The sequence below is a fragment of the Ascaphus truei genome, chromosome 2 (genome assembly GCF_040206685.1).
Source record: "Ascaphus truei isolate aAscTru1 chromosome 2, aAscTru1.hap1, whole genome shotgun sequence".
Taxonomy (NCBI): domain Eukaryota; kingdom Metazoa; phylum Chordata; class Amphibia; order Anura; family Ascaphidae; genus Ascaphus; species Ascaphus truei.
The window spans coordinates 473,682,935-473,704,352 of NC_134484.1; the positions used below are offsets into that span (position 1 = coordinate 473,682,935).

The window sequence follows — 21,418 nt, forward strand, 5'->3', positions numbered from 1 at the left end:
GCCACACTTTTACGCGGCCTTCAGAATCCTTGATCCGGTACACAGGAAGACCAGGCATTTGTGACTCCACCTCATACACACCCTCCCGCCACCGGTCTGCCAATTTATGCTTCCCAGGAACACCTAAGTTGCGTAAGAGGACCGCATCTCCGGGGTGAATTTCCTTATGACGTACTTTGTGATCGTAGCGCCTTTTATTTCCCGCATTCAGTTGCGCAGTCGTCCGTTCAGCCAATTTATAGGCCAACTGTAAACTGTCCCTTAGTCGCTGGACATATCGGAAATGCGTCCTATTGGATACCCCATCGGTAGATATCCGCAGGCGCACATCCACCGGTAACCGGGCTTCTCTTCCGAACATCAAAAAATACGGGGTATACCCAGTGGACTCATGTCGGGTACAATTATACGCATGTACCAATGCCTCGACGTGTTTACTCCACTCCGTCTTTTGCGGGCTCGTCAGAGTTCCTAACATATCTAACAAAGTGCGATTGAACCGTTCAGGCAAAGCATCCCCTTTGGGGTGGTACGGGGTAGTACGCGACTTGGCAATGTTCAGTAGTGTGAGCAACTCCCGTATCAGTGTACTCTCAAAGTCTCTGCCCTGATCAGAGTGAAGACGATTCGGCAACCCATAGTGAATGAAATATTTCTCCCATAGTACTCGGGCCACCATTACGGCCTTCTGGTCTTTCGTAGGGAACGCTTGGGCATACCTAGTGTAGTGGTCAGTGATCACTAGAACATTACTAACTCCCCGATTGTTGGGCTCGATACAGAGAAAATCCATACATAGACGGACCGTCCCGTTCTTCTTGCGGACTACCACAATGGGTGAGGCGTAAGGGCTCCGAGATTCCTGCATGATGCCAGCCGTTTTCATCTCGTCGATTAATCCCCTCACTTCGTCGACATCCCTGGGGGCAAGCCGGCGGGAGCGCTCCCGGAAGGGGGTAGCGTCGCTCATTCGGATGGTATGGTGGGCGCTGCGACTGCAACCCACGTCCATATCACCAGTGGAGAACACACTCCTTCGGTCGTGTAGCTCATTCAGCAGCCTCTTCCTCCATACATCCGGAAGTGGCGAGTCGCCGAAGTCAAATTCCAACACTGACTCGACGGTAGTAGGTGGGCACCTAGAGGGTCCCGTCGAAACCTTCTCCTCAGGAGTTACAGGGTATATCCTTCCCAGCGTCTGCCGCCTATCGATAGTCATGGGGTACGGGGATATATTCTGCACGTACACCCAGGTGCGCCTCGGAATCTTCCCGGGCCATTCCTTGACAGAGGCTAGTACTTTGTATCCCAAACGTTGTTCGTCCTGGGCCATACTTTCCACGGTGAAGAGTCGATCCTCCAACCGTCGTCGGGGGTAGTGACAAGCGGCGACCATCATTCGTCCTTCCCCCGGGGGAATTTGAGTCAGTCCCCATTCTTGACTGTAAAGGACGCCATACTCTTCTTCAGCCGCAATTCTACCGCAGACCTCTTGGAGGGCGGGACAGGCCGCTAAGGCCAGCAGTGGGGCTTCTCCCGCTTCTTGCAAAAACTGGCGAAACACCGCGCGCACAATGTCAGCGTTGGTCCCCAAGATGATTGGGGCGCTGGGGTGGTCCTGAGGTTCGGGGCACACTAAGGCCTCCACTTCCATGGGGTGATGTTTACCAGTATTCAGCTGGAGAATATCTAACTGCACCTTTACTACTCCGTCTATGGGGTAATCTTCATGACTCAATCCCCGTAGTCGCAGGGCATCCGCAGATAACAACGGCAGTCGGTGGAGATGTTGGTCGTAGAAGGGCCGGTATACGATGGTTACTTGAGAACCCGTATCCAACAATGCGGCGGCGTAGATGCCTTCGATAACTACGCGAACAATGGAAGCGGGGCCAATTCGGGAGCTCTGAGAGGGCGGCAACACTTTTCATCCTCCAGGGGTTGGCACGGCATCGATTGCGCCGGTCGGGACGACGTCCTCCGCGAGGTGGGGCAGTGGGCCCGTAAATGTCCCATCTTTCCACATGCGTAACACTGCATTTGGCTGAGGTAAGCTTCGTCTCTCCTGGTTGGGGGACTTCGCCCAGTCGGGGGACGAGGTCTGGGTGTCACTGGGGTAGGGACATTCTCGGAATCGGGATCCCCAGGTTAGGGCACGTCGGGCTTTGGGTCCACTTTCTTGGCTTCTTTACCCCCGGGCGGTGGCTTCTTCCCAGTGGCTAAGTCACGCCCTAACAACACCATCTCGTGCGCTTGGACCCGATCCATTAAGTCGTGAAACGACAGGGCTTGTCCGGGCGTTATGCAGCTACTGACCCGCACCGACACGGGGTGTAGGGGTAGGAGGCCCCTCAGCAACTGAGTGGTACATAGTCCGTTGGCTTCTTTCCTTGGCAACACGCCTTTCCTCACCATATTCCAAAGATCCAGGTGTAGTCGCCTGAGAAAATCGGATACCATTTCCCCTTCCTTCTGGGCTAACGCATGAAATTTTGACATCAAAGTGTACATATCCACCGGAGCTCCATACGCCTTGGTTAGGCAGTAGATGAGATCCGCTGCATCAGCTTCCGGGTTGTCATCACGGTAGTAGTGCACCATGTGGGACGCGGGGGGTCGTAGGCACTCGACGATGCGCTGTCTGCGGACCGCGTCCGTGCAGGTCCATTCAGGCAGTACCTGTTCGGTATGATCCAACCAGTCTTCTATCCCTACTTCCCCTTGGGGCGTGGGTTTCTCACCGGAGAAGGCCTTTAACTTCCTGTACTGGAGCGACTGGGTGGTATTGTGGATAGCGGCGGCTAGTGCGGGAAAAGAGGTGTCTCCCGGTAAGCTATCCCCAACGGCAGGGTGAGCGGCCAATCTTGATAGGCTAAGTCGGTTGAGGCCAGCCCGCAGGCCGGACGGGGTAGATGAGGAGCCTAGGCTCAGGGCTGCGGGCCAGCGAGGGTGCAGGCCACGGTCAGGGGAGTGGTCTGGGCCTCCCGTCGCGGCGCCAACGGTGGGGGTATACTCTCTCCGGGGGGTGGAAGTGGCCAGGGGCACAGGGGTGTCCGCCTGGACTATGGGACAGCGCACCCCCGGGGCCTCGGGCAGCAGCAGTATACGGGGCAAAGCCTCGGGGCATATATCTTGTTCAGTGGCATACAAGATCCGGCGCCAGGTCTGGTCGCGGTCATAAAAATGGTCTTGTACTTGGGCATTGTCCAGGAGAGGGAGCTTTCGGACCTGCTCGGTCACTGTGCCTAACGAGATCATGGCGGGGACATGGCCCAGCGCGAAAACACGGTTCAAGGGAATCCCACGCCGTTGGGCCCACTTGCGCACCTCGAGCGCCGAGGGCACCGACATGATGTGGGTTGGTTGCACAATAGAGACACTCCACGCAGGGTCCTAGCGTTGCTCCAGCCTTTCGCCGTCACTCCTTGCTGCAGCGCCGTCTGTATCCAATCCAAGATGGCGGCCGCAGCTCCGCAGCCAAATCACACTAATGGGAAATGTCCCTACCAACTAAGGCCGTCCTTATAAAACAGCACCCTACGATGACAGGGGAATACTCCTCGGGCCGGGGGGATACCTTTCACCTAAGCGGACGGGTCACTGACCCTCCGCTCGCGCACACGAGGTTCCGCCAACCTCCTCCTTCACCTCCCTCTCTGCTCTGACCCACCGCCCACACGCATCCGGTTCCTCTATACAGAGTCTCGCACCCGATTGGTTCTCAGCCTCAGCTGACTCTCTCGCAGTTCGGAGTTCAGAGTTCAAACCCCCAAAGTCTCCACAGATTGGTTACCCTTCGCGCGCTTCTCTCGCGCATGCGCAGCCCAACTTGTACACAGTGACCTTGCTGACAGAATGACTAATATGGCGCTGCCTTTGTGATTGACAGCGCGGAACCTTTAGATATATATATGCACATCCTTACACATAGAACACTGAAGCTGTAATAAAAACTATTTATTAAAACAAAGGAACACACAAAAAGATCCCCAAAAGGGCGCACTGCAGACCTGAGTGGTATTAAATCATGGTCCTTGAGTGCGCAAACATACAACATATAAAAGTTTATTAGGACATAATAGACTAAATCACTACATAAATAGCTTTAAAACCAAGAAGCTCCTGATGCCTCACTAGTGCTAGATTGGACTAGCTTAGGATGTATGTCAAGTGAGGGAGATATATACGAAAATTATATAACTATAACTCATTCAGCTTAACCCATCCCAAAGAGAACTCCTCTTGAATGACTTGTGGGGTAAGGTATTAATATACCTGTAATTGAACCCAGTGTGAATAAGAGGAGATATATTGGGGTGTAACACATAGTATAAGTTTGCCTGCTGAACACCTATATGTGCCATAATCTCCATATAGGTATGTATGGTAGATATCAGGGGGGTCTCATAGCTGATATAGTTATTGAACAGTCATAGTATATAATAATACCTAGTTATATCTACAGAGATGATGATGAATGGCTGGCCTTTATCAATATGATGCAGATAGGTGTCAAGAGTGTACAGCTCAAGCCTGATAACTCATATAATGTACTGCAGTAATCAATGTTGCTGCATATTCACCCATGTGATAACCATCAATGGGTACAGAGACCCTGTGTGAGTATGGTCATAATAGACATCAGTGTTCTTTGATGAATGTACATGGATAGTCCTCTGTGATGGAATACACAGATAGCGGTAACCAGTGATACCGAATCGATACAGAGATATACAGCTCTTAGTAGTTGAGCTCTGTTGCAAATTCCCTAAATGTCTATTTCCATCTAAGATGATGTATCAATTCTCTATAGGCTTCATATACTGGCTCCGTGTATACAGAGTCATAGGGTGACCCTATCAACTATCAGGTACTGTGTTCCGCAGAACAACGATAGAATGTAGCTCTGACAACTGAATCCACAGATGCGGCTGATAATGCTCCCGGATGGGGTGTCTGCATGGTAGCACGCTGCCACAATCCCACACAGATGTTAAGGTGAGTATCTAAGGTAACGTTGTATGTCGCAATAAACTGTAGGTGGCTGTCAGATGATTCACACTGTGACACCAAGTTCTGTTGATAGATCTAAGCGCTTAGTATGGCAGGTGCCGGTGTGGATTACACGGCTAAAGACATAATTGTCTAAATGTTATAAATCCGTTGTAATGACGTCATGTAATGAACTTGTGTCCCTGAGAGACAATGTCGGCTACTAGTTGCCAATAGATAGGGCCAGCTGTGTTGCCAGCTAGTATCCGGTGTGGGTGTATTCTGGTGATGGTATATATACTGTATCACTGAAGCCGCTCCAATGCTCGCGGCCAGAGATATATAAGTGTAACGTGGTATAGATCTCAATACACTTCACATCGTGTGTCCGTGTAATCGCAGGCACTGTTTGCAACGTAAAACTCAGGCAAGTATTGCGCAATGCTGTGCATCGTGTGTGGCCCGTGTTATAATGTACTAAAATGCAGCCGTGTCCAGATATAGCTGGGCGGTACACCGTCCGTTTAAACTCGCGACTTAGTGAAGTCACGTGGATGTTGCTGCTTAGGGGATTCTATCGTGAAGGTAGAGACCAGCGTGATGTAACGTATATACGCCTCAAGTAGAGGTATTAAGAAAACTTCATATTAAAAACTTTAATGTGCACCATTGCAACGTGGACCCGACGTACATTTCGTCGCTTGAAGCGACTTCTTCAGAAGAAGTCGCTTCAAGCGACGAAACGTACGTCGGGTCCACGTTGCAATGGTGCACATTAAAGTTTTTAATATGAAGTTTTCCTAATACCTCTCATACCTCTACTTGAGGCGTATATACGTTACATCACGCTGGTCTCTACCTTCACGATAGAATCCCCTAAGCGGCAACATCCAAGGGACTTCACTAAGTCACGAGTTTAAACGGACGGTGTACCGCCCAGCTATATCTGGACACGGCTGCATTTTAGTACATTATAACACGGGCCACACACGATGCACAGCATTGCGCAATACTTGCCTGAGTTTTACGTTGCAAACTGTGCCTGCGATTACACGGACACACCATGTGAAGTGTATTGAGATCTATACCACGTTACACTTATATATCTCTGGCCGCGAGCATTGGAGCGGCTTCAGTGATACAGTATATATACCATCACCAGTATACACTCACACCGGATACTAGCTGGCAACACAGCTGGCCCTATCTATTGGCAACTAGTAGCCGACATTGTGTCTCAGGGACTTTACACGCAGAGAAACACAAGTTCATTACATGACGTCATTACAATGAGGCGTATATACGTTACATCACGCTGGTCTCTAGCTTCACGATAGAATCCCCTAAGCGGCAACATCCACGTGACTTCACTAAGTCGCGAGTTAAAACGAACGGTGTACCGCCCAGCTATATCTGGACCCGGCTGTATTTTAGTACATTATAACACGGGCCACACACGATGCACAGCATTGCGCAATACTTGCCTGAGTTTTACGTTGCAAACAGTGCCTGCGATTACACGGACACACGATGTGAAGTGTATTGAGGCCACGTTACACTTATATACTTCTGTCCGTGAGCATTGGAGCGGCTCCAGTGATACAGTATATATACCATCACCAGTATACACTCATAAAACCTCCATATTAATGACCAATTGGTTAACTGAGGAAGATGTTCATAAGCGACTTGATAAAATTAAAGTAAATAAGGCACCTGGCCCCGATGGCATACTGTACATCCAAGGGTTCTCAAGGAGTTAAGCTCAGTAATAGCAAAACCATTATATTTAATATTCAAGGACTCCATTTCCACAGGCTCAGTACCACAAGATTGGCGTAAAGCAGATGTGGTGCCTATATTTAAAAAGGGAGCTAGATCAAACCCAGGGAATTACAGACCTGTAAGCCTGACTTCAATAGTAGGGAAACTACTTGAAGGTTTAATACGGGATAATATTCAGGAATACCTAATGGAAAACAAAATTATTAGTAATAGTCAGCATGGATTTATGAAGGATAGATCTTGCCAAACTAACCTTATTTGTTTCTTTGAGGAGGTAAGTAGGAATTTAGACCAGGGTAATGCAGTTGATGTGGTCTACTTAGATTTTGCAAAGGCTTTTGATACGGTTTCACACAAGAGGTTGGTGTACAAAATAAAGAAAATTGGACTCAGTAATAATATATGCACCTGGATTGAAAACTGGTTAAAGGACAGACAACTGAGGGTTGTCATAAATGGAACTTTTTCAGGTTGGGCTAAAGTCGTGAGTGGAGTACCTCAAAGATCGGTACTGGGACCCCTGCTTTTTAACTTGTTTATTAATGACCTTGAGGTTGGGATCGAGAGCAAAGTCTCCATCTTTGCTGATGATACTAAATTGTGTAAGGTAATAGAATCAGAGCAGGATGAAATTTCTCTTCAGAAGGACTTGGAGAGACTGGAAACGTGGGCAGGTAAATGGCAAATGAGGTTTAATACAGATAAATGTAAGGTTATGCATTTGGGATGCAAGAATAAAAAGGCGACTTACAAATTAAATGGAGATATATTGGGGGAATCCTTGATGGAGAAGGATTTAGGAGTGCTTGTAGACAGCAGGCTTAGCAATAGTGCCCAATGTCATGCAGTAGCTGCAAAGGCAAACAAGATCTTATCTTGCATCAAACGGGCAATGGATGGAAGGGAAGTAGACATAATTATGCCCCTTTACAAAGCATTAGTAAGACCACACCTTGAATATGGAGTACAATTTTGGGCACCAATCCTAAGAAAAGACATTATGGAACTAGAGAGAGTGCAGAGAAGAGCCACCAAATTAATAAAGGGGATGGACATTCTAACTTATGAGGAGAGGCTAGCTATATTGGATTTATTTACATTAGAAAAGAGGCGTCTAAGAGGGGATATGATAACTATATACAAATATATTCAGGGACAATACAAGGAGCTTTGAAAAGAACTATTCATCCCACGGGCAGTACAAAGGACTAGGGCCATCCCTTAAGGTTGGAGGAAAGGAAATTTCACCAGCAACAAAGGAAAGGGTTCTTTACAGTAAGGGCAGTTAAAATGTGGAATTCATTACCCATGGAGACTGTGATGGCAGGTACAATAGATTTGTTCAAAAAAGGTTGGACGGTTTCACTCCTGTATGAATCCTCTCATGTGTGAGGTTGCTCTTCTATGAAAAGCCTTTTCCACACTCTGTACATTTGAACAGATTCTCCCGTGTGGATCCTCTCATGTGTAAGGAGGTTGCTCTTCTGTGAAAAACTTTTTCCGCACTCTGCACATATGAAAGCTTTCTCCCCTTTATGAATATACTCATGTTTAATGAGGCATGCCTTACTACCAAACTGTTTCCCACACTCCTCACATGTGAAAGGTTTCTCCCCTGTGTGAATCCTCTGGTGATAGAGAAGGTACCTTTTAGTACTGAACTGTTTCCCACACACTGTACATGTGAACGGTTTCTCCCGTGTGAATCCTCTCATGTGCGAGGAGGTGGCTCTTATATATGAAAAGCTTCTTCCACACTCTACACATATGAAAGCTTTCTCCCCGTATGAATATACTCATGTTTAATGAGGTATCTCTTACTACCAAATTGTTTTCCACACTGTACAATTAAAAGGTTTGTCCACGGTATGAATACTCTGGTGTGCAAGGAGATTCCCCTTCAGTGAAAAGTTTTTCCCCCACACTGTACATGTGAAAGGTTTCTTCCCTGTATAAATCCTCTCATGTGTGAGGAGGTGGCTCTTCCATCAAAAGCTTTTTCCACACTCTGTACACGTGAACGCTTTTTCCTGTGTGAATCCTCTCATGTGCGAGTAAGTGGCTCTTCCATGAAAAGTTTTTTCCACACTCTGTACATGTGAAAGGTTTCTCCCCTGTATGAATCTTTTGGTGATAAATGAGATAGTTCTTCATACTGAATTGTTTCCCACACTCTGTACATGTAAATGGTTTCTCCCCTGTGTGAATCCTCTCATGTGTGAGAAGGCTGCTCTTCTGTGGAAAGCTTTTTCCACACACTGTACATGTGAACGGTTTCTTCCCTGTGTGAATGTTCTGGTGATAAACTAGACTTTTCTTAATACTGAATTGTTTCCCACACTCTGTACATGTGAACGGTTTCACTCCTGTATGAATCCTCTCATGTGTGAGGAGGTTGTTCTTCCATGAAAAGCTTTTTCCACACTCTGTACATGTGAACAGTTTCACCCCTGTATGAATGTTCTGGTGATCAACTAGATTTCTCTTAATACTGAATTGTTTCCCACACTCTGTACATGTGAACGGTTTCACTCCTGTATGAATCCTCACATGTATGAGGAGGTAGTTCTTCCGTGAAAAGCTTTTTCCACACTCTGTACATGTGAACAGTTTCTCCCCTGTATGAATCCTCTCATGTGTGAGGAAGTTGCTCTTCTGTGAAAAACCTTTTCCACACTCTGCACATATGAAAGCTTTCTCCCTTGTATGAATATACTTGTGTTTAATGAGGTATGCCTTACTACCAAATTGTTTCCCACACTCCGCACATGTGAAAGGTTTCTCCCCTGTGTGAATCCTCTGGTGATTGAGAAGGTACCTCTTAGTACTGAATTGTTTCCCACACACTGTACATGTGAACGGTTTCTCCCCTGTGTGAATCCACTCATGTGTGAGGAAGTGGCTTTTCCGTGAAAAGCTTTTTCCGCACTCTCTGCATGTGAATGGTTTCACCCCTGTATGAATCCTCTGGTGATCGAGAAGGTACCTCTTAGTAGTGAACTGTTTCCCACACTCTGTACAATTAAAAGGTTTGTCCACTGTGTGAATACTCTGGTGTGAAAGGAGATTCTCCTTCAATGAAAAGCTTTTTCCACAGTCTGTACAGGTAAAGGGTTTCTCTCCAGTGTGGGCACAAACATGTGTGAGAAAGTCCTTATCTAGTGAGAAGCTTTTACCACACTTACAACAGACAAAAAGCTGTTCATCTCTCTCATATCTTCTGCTTGACCCATACTTAGACCCAGTTTGTACTATGTGCTGTACAAGGCCGGTAAATTCACCATCATGGGGCACTGGTTCTTTGCACTTATCCAACATGTGGCAGAAATCATGTTTTGTTGGCACTTCTGTGCTGCTAGGAGTTAACCCGCTTCTGGACATATTAGAGCTCCAGTTTTGCTCCTCATTCAGGCAGTTCTCTAACAGAAAAAAACAAAAAAGACAGAACTCAAATATTTTAAATCTGTAAATAAATGACTGAAAACAAATTACCATTCCAAAATACTCTGCATAATTTACTTTATCGCTACTAAATTAACAAAATGTTCTCTTCACTCTATACTCATGGCCTTAAAATTGTGGCACTGGACATCCAATGGTTCCCCCAATGACCGGTTGTGGTCCTGGAGACATGACATTTCTTTCTGGCAGCTCTCTCACTGAATTAATTTAGATACAAATGATATATTTATTACTGTATTGATTATCTAAGTGTACAAGTACAGTACATCTTCCAAATAATTACTCACATTGAAATTGTCCATGACAAGTAAAGTTAAGGAACTCCTGGTTTATCATACTAGTGAGTTATTGATGTCAACCCAACCAGACAAAACTATAATGAAAAGATAGGTTGGAGAAGACTACATAGGCACCTAAACCAGCCCCAATTGCTCCATATTGTGTCACAGTCCAAAACTACTATTATTCCAATTTGCCAAGCACGCGGCCTTGGTGTAATATATGACTCTTCCCTTCTCACATTCAGGCTGTTGCTAAATATTGCCATTATTCCCTCCGCTATGTTTCCACAATCTGCCCTTTTCTGAAATGCTCATGCATACTCTTATATCCCCACTATTGCAACTTTCTCCTCTATGGCCTTCCCTCATCCAAACTTAATTTAAAAAAAAATTAGATACTGTGGTTTGAATAATCTCCCTGTCTTTTTGGTCTGTCTCTACTGTACTTCTACTGAGATCTTTTATGTGGCTTCCCATTAAAACTCTGCATTACTAATAACATTCTCCTTTTCTCCTTTAAGGCTCTACATTCTTCTATACCCTCTTACATCTCAGCTCTAATCTCCTGCCATACACCTTCAAACTCTGGTAAACACAGTCTCCTATATGCCCCATTTGTCTCTACAGTACTCTCACATCTAAAACCTATCTTCCTTACTCTGCCACCCTCCCCCTCAGACTCCCCTTTCTTGCTCCCTTAAAATGTCATATATGTATGGCACTTGCTCATATTGTAAGTCTCCAATTATTCCATTGAGAGTGTATGCTCTTTGCAGGGGTGCGCAAAGTTTTGGAGCTGCACTCCCACTGTACGACAGCCCCAGTGCTCGCATCCCCCCCACCACCGGCTCTGTGACCCGACTTCAAATGACGCCACGGGTCATGTGTTGTCATGTCACATGACCCTGCAGCATCATTTGATGCACGTTACCATGGCGACGCGTCCAGAAGACTATAGAACCCCGGTAAGTTGAGGTTGTGCAGAGGCCTCATGCGGACCCCAAGCATTTAACTTAAATGCCTTGGTGAAGAGCGCAGGGCCACCAGTGAAGAGGAGAGACAAGAGGAGAGCGGATGAGGAGATATGCAGTGGCAGCAGCAGGAACCCACACGGACGCCAGCCAGGCACTACTATTGGCCCGGAAAGCTTCGCAATCATTACTGCTGCAGCCAAGGCCTTTCCTCGTGCTGGATCTCCCAGCAAAGATGCACCCTTGTGGGACCCAGACAAAAGCATTCAGCGGGCTGGATGTGTAGCCTGTGGACCTTATGTGTGACACCCCTGTGCAAAAATGTCCATGTAGGAAGCCTTGAGCTCTTTACAGACAGCAAATGAACAGATGATTTTGTTTGAGGTTTTTATTCCAATCGGTAAAGAAGCAGAATTAAAAACAAGGCGACAATAATGGGCAAATAAAGGAGGAAAAAACAAATGTGTGTATTCTTCTAAAAATTAGAGAATACAAAATGTGATTTTTTAATTTATTTATAAAAATGTTTTAACCTGGAAGTAATACATTGAGAGTTATCTCTCGATTTCAAGTATGTCCTGGGCACAGAGTTATAACAATACATGGTTACATTAAATAAACAGAGTTATACAGTCAATTCAGTGTCATTTCATGGACAGAGAGTTGGAAAATTGGGTACAGGGGATAAAGGGCTGGTGTGTTTCAGATTGAAATAGAGAAGCTTTAACATCAGAAAACGGTACCAAATGGCTCACACCCTTTGGCTGCCCTTCAGCTGCACCACGGGCTGTCCGCCTTTGGGGCGACACAGAGGTACACTAAAGGGGCTCAGATTGAATGCAGCTATGAATACACCGGTCTTTGTATTCTTGGCTCATTAACATTCCAGTGGGTGGGGTTGACATTCCACAAAGTGCAAGCAAATGTTAACCCTTAGTACGCTGGTCCTGTGCAGAGGGGAGCAGCTCTTGGGGAGCCCCAGCCATCATGCGTCCGCCTTTGGGGCGATGCAGATGTACTTTCTGATGGTAATGTCCTTACAAAGAATATACTGACAATAGGATCAGTAAGTAAATAGATGTCCCCCAATCTTCTACTATGTGCTTCTTAATTAGCAACTCAGGAGAAGATATACAACAAACACAGAAATATGGGTCAATAGGAAGATTTTAATATTTGGTCTAAACCCCTGTTTGGGGCAAATCCGATGCTTTTGCAGCGCTTTGCCAATTATACCAATTTTATTTGAGAATCCATGCAGATATTAAAAAAATGGTAATGATACAAATGTAACTTTTACTTCTAATGTGTGTGACAAAAGATTATATTTTATTTTATTTGATATTTGATCTTGAAGGGAACTATAGGGTAAAACAAGGGAGGGGTGTACTTCTGCTTCAGTCTTTTATTGGGAAAAGGTAATGAAAATGGGAGAGGTGCACATGAAGAATTCAATGTAATTAGCAAGAAAGAACATAGAGAAAAGACTTCTATTGATTGACACATTTTGAGGGAACGAGTGCACAAAGGAGATGGGTATTGTGGGTGGCTCAGAGAAGACAGCAGAACAATGATTGATAGATGCACTAAAAGTAGATGGGCCGAGAAACAACAGACTGCTCTGCATTGTGTAGATTAGTAGTGAAACAGTAGGAGTGATTAAAATACATTTTATTGTGCAAATAGTCAAATAAGTGGTGCTTGCGTGACAATGTGCAATACTATGAAATCCTCGAAATAATGACGCAGATGGAAAATAAACATAAATTTAATCCGAATGCAAGTGGCCCCCTATTCCTTACAATTACTTTGGTAATATATGTTTTAAGAAAATTTATTAAAAGTTAACTTTTACACTGTGTTGGTGTGCATTTAAGTGAATTCTTATAGGGGGCACATCCATTTTGTGTTTCCCTTTCCCTTTTTTCTCACCACTACTACTACCAACAACAACTCAACTCCACTCTATCTCTCCTGACAACTGCACCGACACACATTGCAGAAAATGTTCTGTTTTTATCGGGTGTCCCACAGAAATCGTGGCGCCAAAGTGTGATTACAATTGGGGTCATGTGCTTGGCTAATTTCCTGAGTTCATCTTGTCACCACTTAACCCCTACAGTACCATGTCCATACAAATCTATCTATCTATCTATCTATATATGACACACACACTAATTTACTACGATTTTATAGTGAATGGATTCACTCGTTACATGGACTCTCCCACAGACCCCCATGAAAGTCAGGGGACATACAGGAACCTCAGAGGATCATAATTGCGTTTGCGTGTAGATGACCTAAATAATTATATTTTTTTAAATGTTTTTTTAATATACTGTAAATGAGCAGGGTGGTCTCCGGAGATGATTTTTTGGAGGTCCGTGGACCCCCTACTTCAGGAGATACAGGCCCCGTTATGGGGTGCCGGTATCCCTTGTACTTTTTACACTTCCGCGTCACGTGACCGGGACTTTTCAATTCTGCAGGGGATACTGGCGCCACATATCAGGGCCTGTATCTCATGAGGTTCTGGGTCCCCGAGGCAGAACTCAATGCGGACCCCCTGCTCCCGCACAATTACCATACCATCTACTTGAGGTGTATATACGTTACATCACGCTGGTCTCTACCTTCACGATAGAATCCCCTAAGCGGCAACATCCAAGGTACTTCACTAAGTCACGAGTTTAAACGGACGGTGTACCGCCCAGCTATATCTGGACACGGCTGCATTTTAGTACATTATAACACAGGCCACACACGATGTACGGCATTGCGCAATACTTGCCTGAGTTTTACGTTGCAAACTGTGCCTGCGATTACACGGACACACCATGTGAAGTGTATTGAGATCTATACCACGTTACACTTATATATCTCTGGCCGCGAGCATTGGAGCGGCTTCAGTGATACAGTATATATACCATCACCAGTATACACTCACACCGGATACTAGCTGGCAACACAGCTGGCCCTATCTATTGGCAACTAGTAGCCGACATTGTGTCTCAGGGACTTTACACGCAGAGAAACACAAGTTCATTACATGACGTCATTACAATGAGGCGTATATACGTTACATCACGCTGGTCTCTAGCTTCACGATAGAATCCCCTAAGCGGCAACATCCACGTGACTTCACTAAGTCGCGAGTTAAAACGAACGGTGTACCGCCCAGCTATATCTGGACCCGGCTGTATTTTAGTACATTATAACACGGGCCACACACGATGCACAGCATTGCGCAATACTTGCCTGAGTTTTACGTTGCAAACAGTGCCTGCGATTACACGGACACACGATGTGAAGTGTATTGAGGCCACGTTACACTTATATACTTCTGTCCGTGAGCATTGGAGCGGCTCCAGTGATACAGTATATATACCATCACCAGTATACACTCATAAAACCTCCATATTAATGACCAATTGGTTAACTGAGGAAGATGTTCATAAGCGACTTGATAAAATTAAAGTAAATAAGGCACCTGGCCCCGATGGCATACTGTACATCCAAGGGTTCTCAAGGAGTTAAGCTCAGTAATAGCAAAACCATTATATTTAATATTCAAGGACTCCATTTCCACAGGCTCAGTACCACAAGATTGGCGTAAAGCAGATGTGGTGCCTATATTTAAAAAGGGAGCTAGATCAAACCCAGGGAATTACAGACCTGTAAGCCTGACTTCAATAGTAGGGAAACTACTTGAAGGTTTAATACGGGATAATATTCAGGAATACCTAATGGAAAACAAAATTATTAGTAATAGTCAGCATGGATTTATGAAGGATAGATCTTGCCAAACTAACCTTATTTGTTTCTTTGAGGAGGTAAGTAGGAATTTAGACCAGGGTAATGCAGTTGATGTGGTCTACTTAGATTTTGCAAAGGCTTTTGATACGGTTTCACACAAGAGGTTGGTGTACAAAATAAAGAAAATTGGACTCAGTAATAATATATGCACCTGGATTGAAAACTGGTTAAAGGACAGACAACTGAGGGTTGTCATAAATGGAACTTTTTCAGGTTGGGCTAAAGTCGTGAGTGGAGTACCTCAAGGATCGGTACTGGGACCCCTGCTTTTTAACTTGTTTATTAATGACCTTGAGGTTGGGATCGAGAGCAAAGTCTCCATCTTTGCTGATGATACTAAATTGTGTAAGGTAATAGAATCAGAGCAGGATGAAATTTCTCTTCAGAAGGACTTGGAGAGACTGGAAACGTGGGCAGGTAAATGGCAAATGAGGTTTAATACAGATAAATGTAAGGTTATGCATTTGGGATGCAAGAATAAAAAGTCGACTTACAAATTAAATGGAGATATATTGGGGGAATCCTTGATGGAGAAGGATTTAGGAGTGCTTGTAGACAGCAGGCTTAGCAATAGTGCCCAATGTCATGCAGTAGCTGCAAAGGCAAACAAGATCTTATCTTGCATCAAACGGGCAATGGATGGAAGGGAAGTAGACATAATTATGCCCCTTTACAAAGCATTAGTAAGACCACACCTTGAATATGGAGTACAATTTTGGGCACCAATCCTAAGAAAAGACATTATGGAACTAGAGAGAGTGCAGAGAAGAGCCACCAAATTAATAAAGGGGATGGACATTCTAACTTATGAGGAGAGGCTAGCTATATTGGATTTATTTACATTAGAAAAGAGGCGTCTAAGAGGGGATATGATAACTATATACAAATATATTCAGGGACAATACAAGGAGCTTTCAAAAGAACTATTCATCCCACGGGCAGTACAAAGGACTAGGGCCATCCCTTAAGGTTGGAGGAAAGGAAATTTCACCAGCAACAAAGGAAAGGGTTCTTTACAGTAAGGGCAGTTAAAATGTGGAATTCATTACCCATGGAGACTGTGATGGCAGGTACAATAGATTTGTTCAAAAAAGGTTGGACGGTTTCACTCCTGTATGAATCCTCTCATGTGTGAGGTTGCTCTTCTATGAAAAGCCTTTTCCACACTCTGTACATTTGAACAGATTCTCCCGTGTGGATCCTCTCATGTGTAAGGAGGTTGCTCTTCTGTGAAAAACTTTTCCGCACTCTGCACATATGAAAGCTTTCTCCCCTTTATGAATATACTCATGTTTAATGAGGCATGCCTTACTACCAAACTGTTTCCCACACTCCTCACATGTGAAAGGTTTCTCCCCTGTGTGAATCCTCTGGTGATAGAGAAGGTACCTTTTAGTACTGAACTGTTTCCCACACACTGTACATGTGAACGGTTTCTCCCGTGTGAATCCTCTCATGTGCGAGGAGGTGGCTCTTATATATGAAAAGCTTCTTCCACACTCTACACATATGAAAGCTTTCTCCCCGTATGAATATACTCATGTTTAATGAGGTATCTCTTACTACCAAATTGTTTTCCACACTGTACAATTAAAAGGTTTGTCCACGGTATGAATACTCTGGTGTGCAAGGAGATTCCCCTTCAGTGAAAAGTTTTTCCCCCACACTGTACATGTGAAAGGTTTCTTCCCTGTATAAATCCTCTCATGTGTGAGGAGGTGGCTCTTCCATCAAAAGCTTTTTCCACACTCTGTACACGTGAACGCTTTTTCCTGTGTGAATCCTCTCATGTGCGAGTAAGTGGCTCTTCCATGAAAAGTTTTTTCCACACTCTGTACATGTGAAAGGTTTCTCCCCTGTATGAATCTTTTGGTGATAAATGAGATAGTTCTTCATACTGAATTGTTTCCCACACTCTGTACATGTAAATGGTTTCTCCCCTGTGTGAATCCTCTCATGTGTGAGAAGGCTGCTCTTCTGTGGAAAGCTTTTTCCACACACTGTACATGTGAACGGTTTCTTCCCTGTGTGAATGTTCTGGTGATAAACTAGACTTTTCTTAATACTGAATTGTTTCCCACACTCTGTACATGTGAACGGTTTCACTCCTGTATGAATCCTCTCATGTGTGAGGAGGTTGTTCTTCCATGAAAAGCTTTTTCCACACTCTGTACATGTGAACAGTTTCACCCCTGTATGAATGTTCTGGTGATCAACTAGATTTCTCTTAATACTGAATTGTTTCCCACACTCTGTACATGTGAACGGTTTCACTCCTGTATGAATCCTCACATGTATGAGGAGGTAGTTCTTCCGTGAAAAGCTTTTTCCACACTCTGTACATGTGAACAGTTTCTCCCCTGTATGAATCCTCTCATGTGTGAGGAGGTTGCTCTTCTGTGAAAAACCTTTTCCACACTCTGCACATATGAAAGCTTTCTCCCTTGTATGAATATACTTGTGTTTAATGAGGTATGCCTTACTACCAAATTGTTTCCCACACTCCGCACATGTGAAAGGTTTCTCCCCTGTGTGAATCCTCTGGTGATTGAGAAGGTACCTCTTAGTACTGAATTGTTTCCCACACACTGTACATGTGAACGGTTTCTCCCCTGTGTGAATCCACTCATGTGTGAGGAAGTGGCTTTTCCGTGAAAAGCTTTTTCCGCACTCTCTGCATGTGAATGGTTTCACCCCTGTATGAATCCTCTGGTGATCGAGAAGGTACCTCTTAGTAGTGAACTGTTTCCCACACTCTGTACAATTACAAGGTTTGTCCACTGTGTGAATACTCTGGTGTGAAAGGAGATTCTCCTTCAATGAAAAGCTTTTTCCACAGTCTGTACAGGTAAAGGGTTTCTCTCCAGTGTGGGCACAAACATGTGTGAGAAAGTCCTTATCTAGTGAGAAGCTTTTACCACACTTACAACAGACAAAAAGCTGTTCATCTCTCTCATATCTTCTGCTTGACCCATACTTAGACCCAGTTTGTACTATGTGCTGTACAAGGCCGGTAAATTCACCATCATGGGGCACTGGTTCTTTGCACTTATCCAACATGTGGCAGAAATCATGTTTTGTTGGCACTTCTGTGCTGCTAGGAGTTAACCCGCTTCTGGACATATTAGAGCTCCAGTTTTGCTCCTCATTCAGGCAGTTCTCTAACAGAAAAAAACAAAAAAGACAGAACTCAAATATTTTAAATCTGTAAATAAATGACTGAAAACAAATTATCATTCCAAAATACTCTGCATAATTTACTTTATCGCTACTAAATTAACAAAATGTTCTCTTCACTCTATACTCATGGCCTTAAAATTGTGGCACTGGACATCCAATGGCTCCCCCAATGACCGGTTGTGGTCCTGGAGACATGACATTTCTTTCTGGCAGCTCTCTCACTGAATTAATTTAGATACAAATGATATATTTATTACTGTATTGATTATCTAAGTGTACAGTACATCTTCCAAATAATTACTCACATTGAAATTGTCCATGACAAGTAAAGTTAAGGAACTCCTGGTTTATCATACTAGTGAGTTATTGATGTCAACCCAACCAGACAAAACTATAATGAAAAGATAGGTTGGAGAAGACTACATAGGCACCTAAACCAGCCCCAATTGCTCCATATTGTGTCACAGTCCAAAACTACTATTATTCCAATTTGCCAAGCACGCGGCCTTGGTGTAATATATGACTCTTCCCTTCTCACATTCAGGCTGTTGCTAAATATTGCCATTATTCCCTCCGCTATGTTTCCACAATCTGCCCTTTTCTGAAATGCTCATGCATACCCTCATATCTCCACTATTGCAACTTTCTCCTCTCTGGCCTTCCCTCATCCAAACTCCATACTCAATTTATTATATTTATAAAAATACAAAAAATACTGTGGTTTGAATAATCTCCCTTTCTTTTTGGTCTGTCTCTGCCCCACTTCTCCTTAGGCTCTTTTAGTGGCTTCCCATTAAACGCTGCATTACTAATAACATTCTCCTTTAAGGCATTCTACATTCTTCTATACCCTCTTACATCTCAGCTCTAATCTCCTGCCATACCCTTTCAAGCTCTGGTAAACAGTCTCCTATATGCCCCATTTGTCTCTACAGTACTCTCACATCTAAAACCTATCTTCCTTACTGTGCCACCCTCCCCCTCAGACTCCCCTTTCTTGCTCCCTTAAAATGTCATATATGTATGGCACTTGCTCATATTGTAAGTCTCCAATTATTCCATTGAGAGTGTATGCTCTTTGCAGGGGTGCGCAGTTTTGGAGCTGCACTCCCACTGTAAGACAGCCCCAGTGCTCGCATCCCCCCCACCCCCGGCTCTGTGACCCGACTTCAAATGACGCCACGGGTCCTGTGTTGTCATGTCACATGACCCTGCAGCATCATTTGATGCATGTTACCATGGCGACGCGTCCAGAAGACTATAGAACCCCGGTAAGTTGAGGTTGTGCAGAGGCCTCATGCGGACCCCAAGCATTTAACTTAAATGCCTTGGTGAAGAGCGCAGGGCCGCCAGTGAAGAGGAGAGACAGGAGGAGAGTGGATGAGGAGATATGCAGTGGCAGCAGCAGGAACCCACACGGACGCCAGCCAGGCACTACTATTGGCCCGGAAAGCTTCGCAATCATTACTGCTGCAGCCAAGGCCTTTCCTCGTGCTGGATCTCCCAGCAAAGATGCACCCTTGTGGGACCCAGACAAAAGCATTCAGCGGGCTGGATGTGTAGCATGTGGACCTTATGTGTGACACCCCTGTGCAAAAATGCCTCCCTCTCCCCCCCACCCACCCTGTGTGAGTCTTCAGGATAAGACAAGATCTAGTATCTAGTTGCAGCATCTATTCTTGGACCTGTTCACCACAAATGTATAAAGCCATTTGGCTCATCGAGCCCTGTATGGTCAGATTGATTGTCCTATACTGCTATATGGCAGTACACTTTCACCAGATATCTCATGGGGCCGAAAATTTTGCCAAATGTAATATATTATTGTTATTACCCCTCATGCACAAAATATCTGCATATCACTATATACACTTCAATAACGGTGGGGAGGGGGGGGAGATTAACTGCATTGATAGAGTTCTGCAGTGTCAGATCAATCAATTAAATTCATAACACTGCAGGATATCCCTATTTGAAAATCCCACAGGGTCTATCTGTCCGCACTAATTATTAAGGTTTTGTTTAAGGCAATACTTAGATGCTCCAGACTCTGGGACCGGACTCTGTAACATTAGTATGTGACTCACTACAAGTATGTGCTATTTTACATCTTTAGAGTTTCTGTGTATATTTATAGCACACACATTTATCAGGGGTCATTACCCTCAATAAAGGGTTTTAAAGCTGCAGTTCAGTCTATATCCTGCATGTGTGTTTTTTTTAATAAATCAGTTCTGTAGTAAGAAATAATACTTTTAGCATTTTCTGTTTTTAAAAAAACAACTTTGAAAGACCAGTTTTCTTGTATTCTATTTTAACAAGCATTTGCTAAGGCACTGCCCCTTCATGTCCTGTCACAAGCCCTGGCACACCCCTTTGTCAGCACTGCCCTCCCTCTCTCTAAACGTGCACTAGCATCTGGTCACATGATCTTCCTCATAGTACATTCAATGAAGCTGGAGAAAAGGGATCAGCCTGCATGCATAGCAGCTCGGATAGGCGATTTCAAACTTATTACAGTGTTTATTCCATTCATTGCACGTGTATATAATGTAAAATTGTAATAATTCCATTTATAGCAAACGTGTATATGTGAATATTATTTAGATGTATATGTATGTTACTGAAATGTGAAGTGAGTGTGTAGGTAAATACACACAATACACTTCCACTGCATATATATATATATTATATATGTATGTATATGTGAAGTTATGTGAGTAAAAAAGTGACAAAAACCCTCCATAGCAAGGCAAATAGCAAATGGAAATATTACTGTATGCTCATTTGTATGTATATATATATTTACATGTATATATATACACACACACTTCAAATACGGATAGTGATTCACGTAAATGATATATATATTCACTTTCTGGGAGTATAAGAGTGACTGTCCTGTTGTTCCTTTTTTTGTATCCATCATTG

General features: G+C 44.2%; 1 protein-coding gene across 1 annotated transcript in view; it reads right to left on the reverse strand.

Annotated features, from left to right (window-relative positions):
• Positions 1-8,735: 8,735 nt before the first annotated feature.
• The window catches only part of LOC142488296 (uncharacterized), a 40,812-nt gene continuing 28,129 nt past the window's right edge, over positions 8,736-21,418 (reverse strand). The window contains exons 4-6 of the mRNA XM_075588668.1: positions 17,017-18,468; positions 16,464-16,724; positions 8,736-10,196 (exon numbers count right to left, since the gene is read on the reverse strand). Coding sequence (XP_075444783.1) covers positions 8,740-10,196; positions 16,464-16,724; positions 17,017-18,468 — 3,170 coding nt within the window. The 3' untranslated portion in view covers positions 8,736-8,739. The remainder of the gene's footprint in view (positions 10,197-16,463; positions 16,725-17,016; positions 18,469-21,418) is intronic.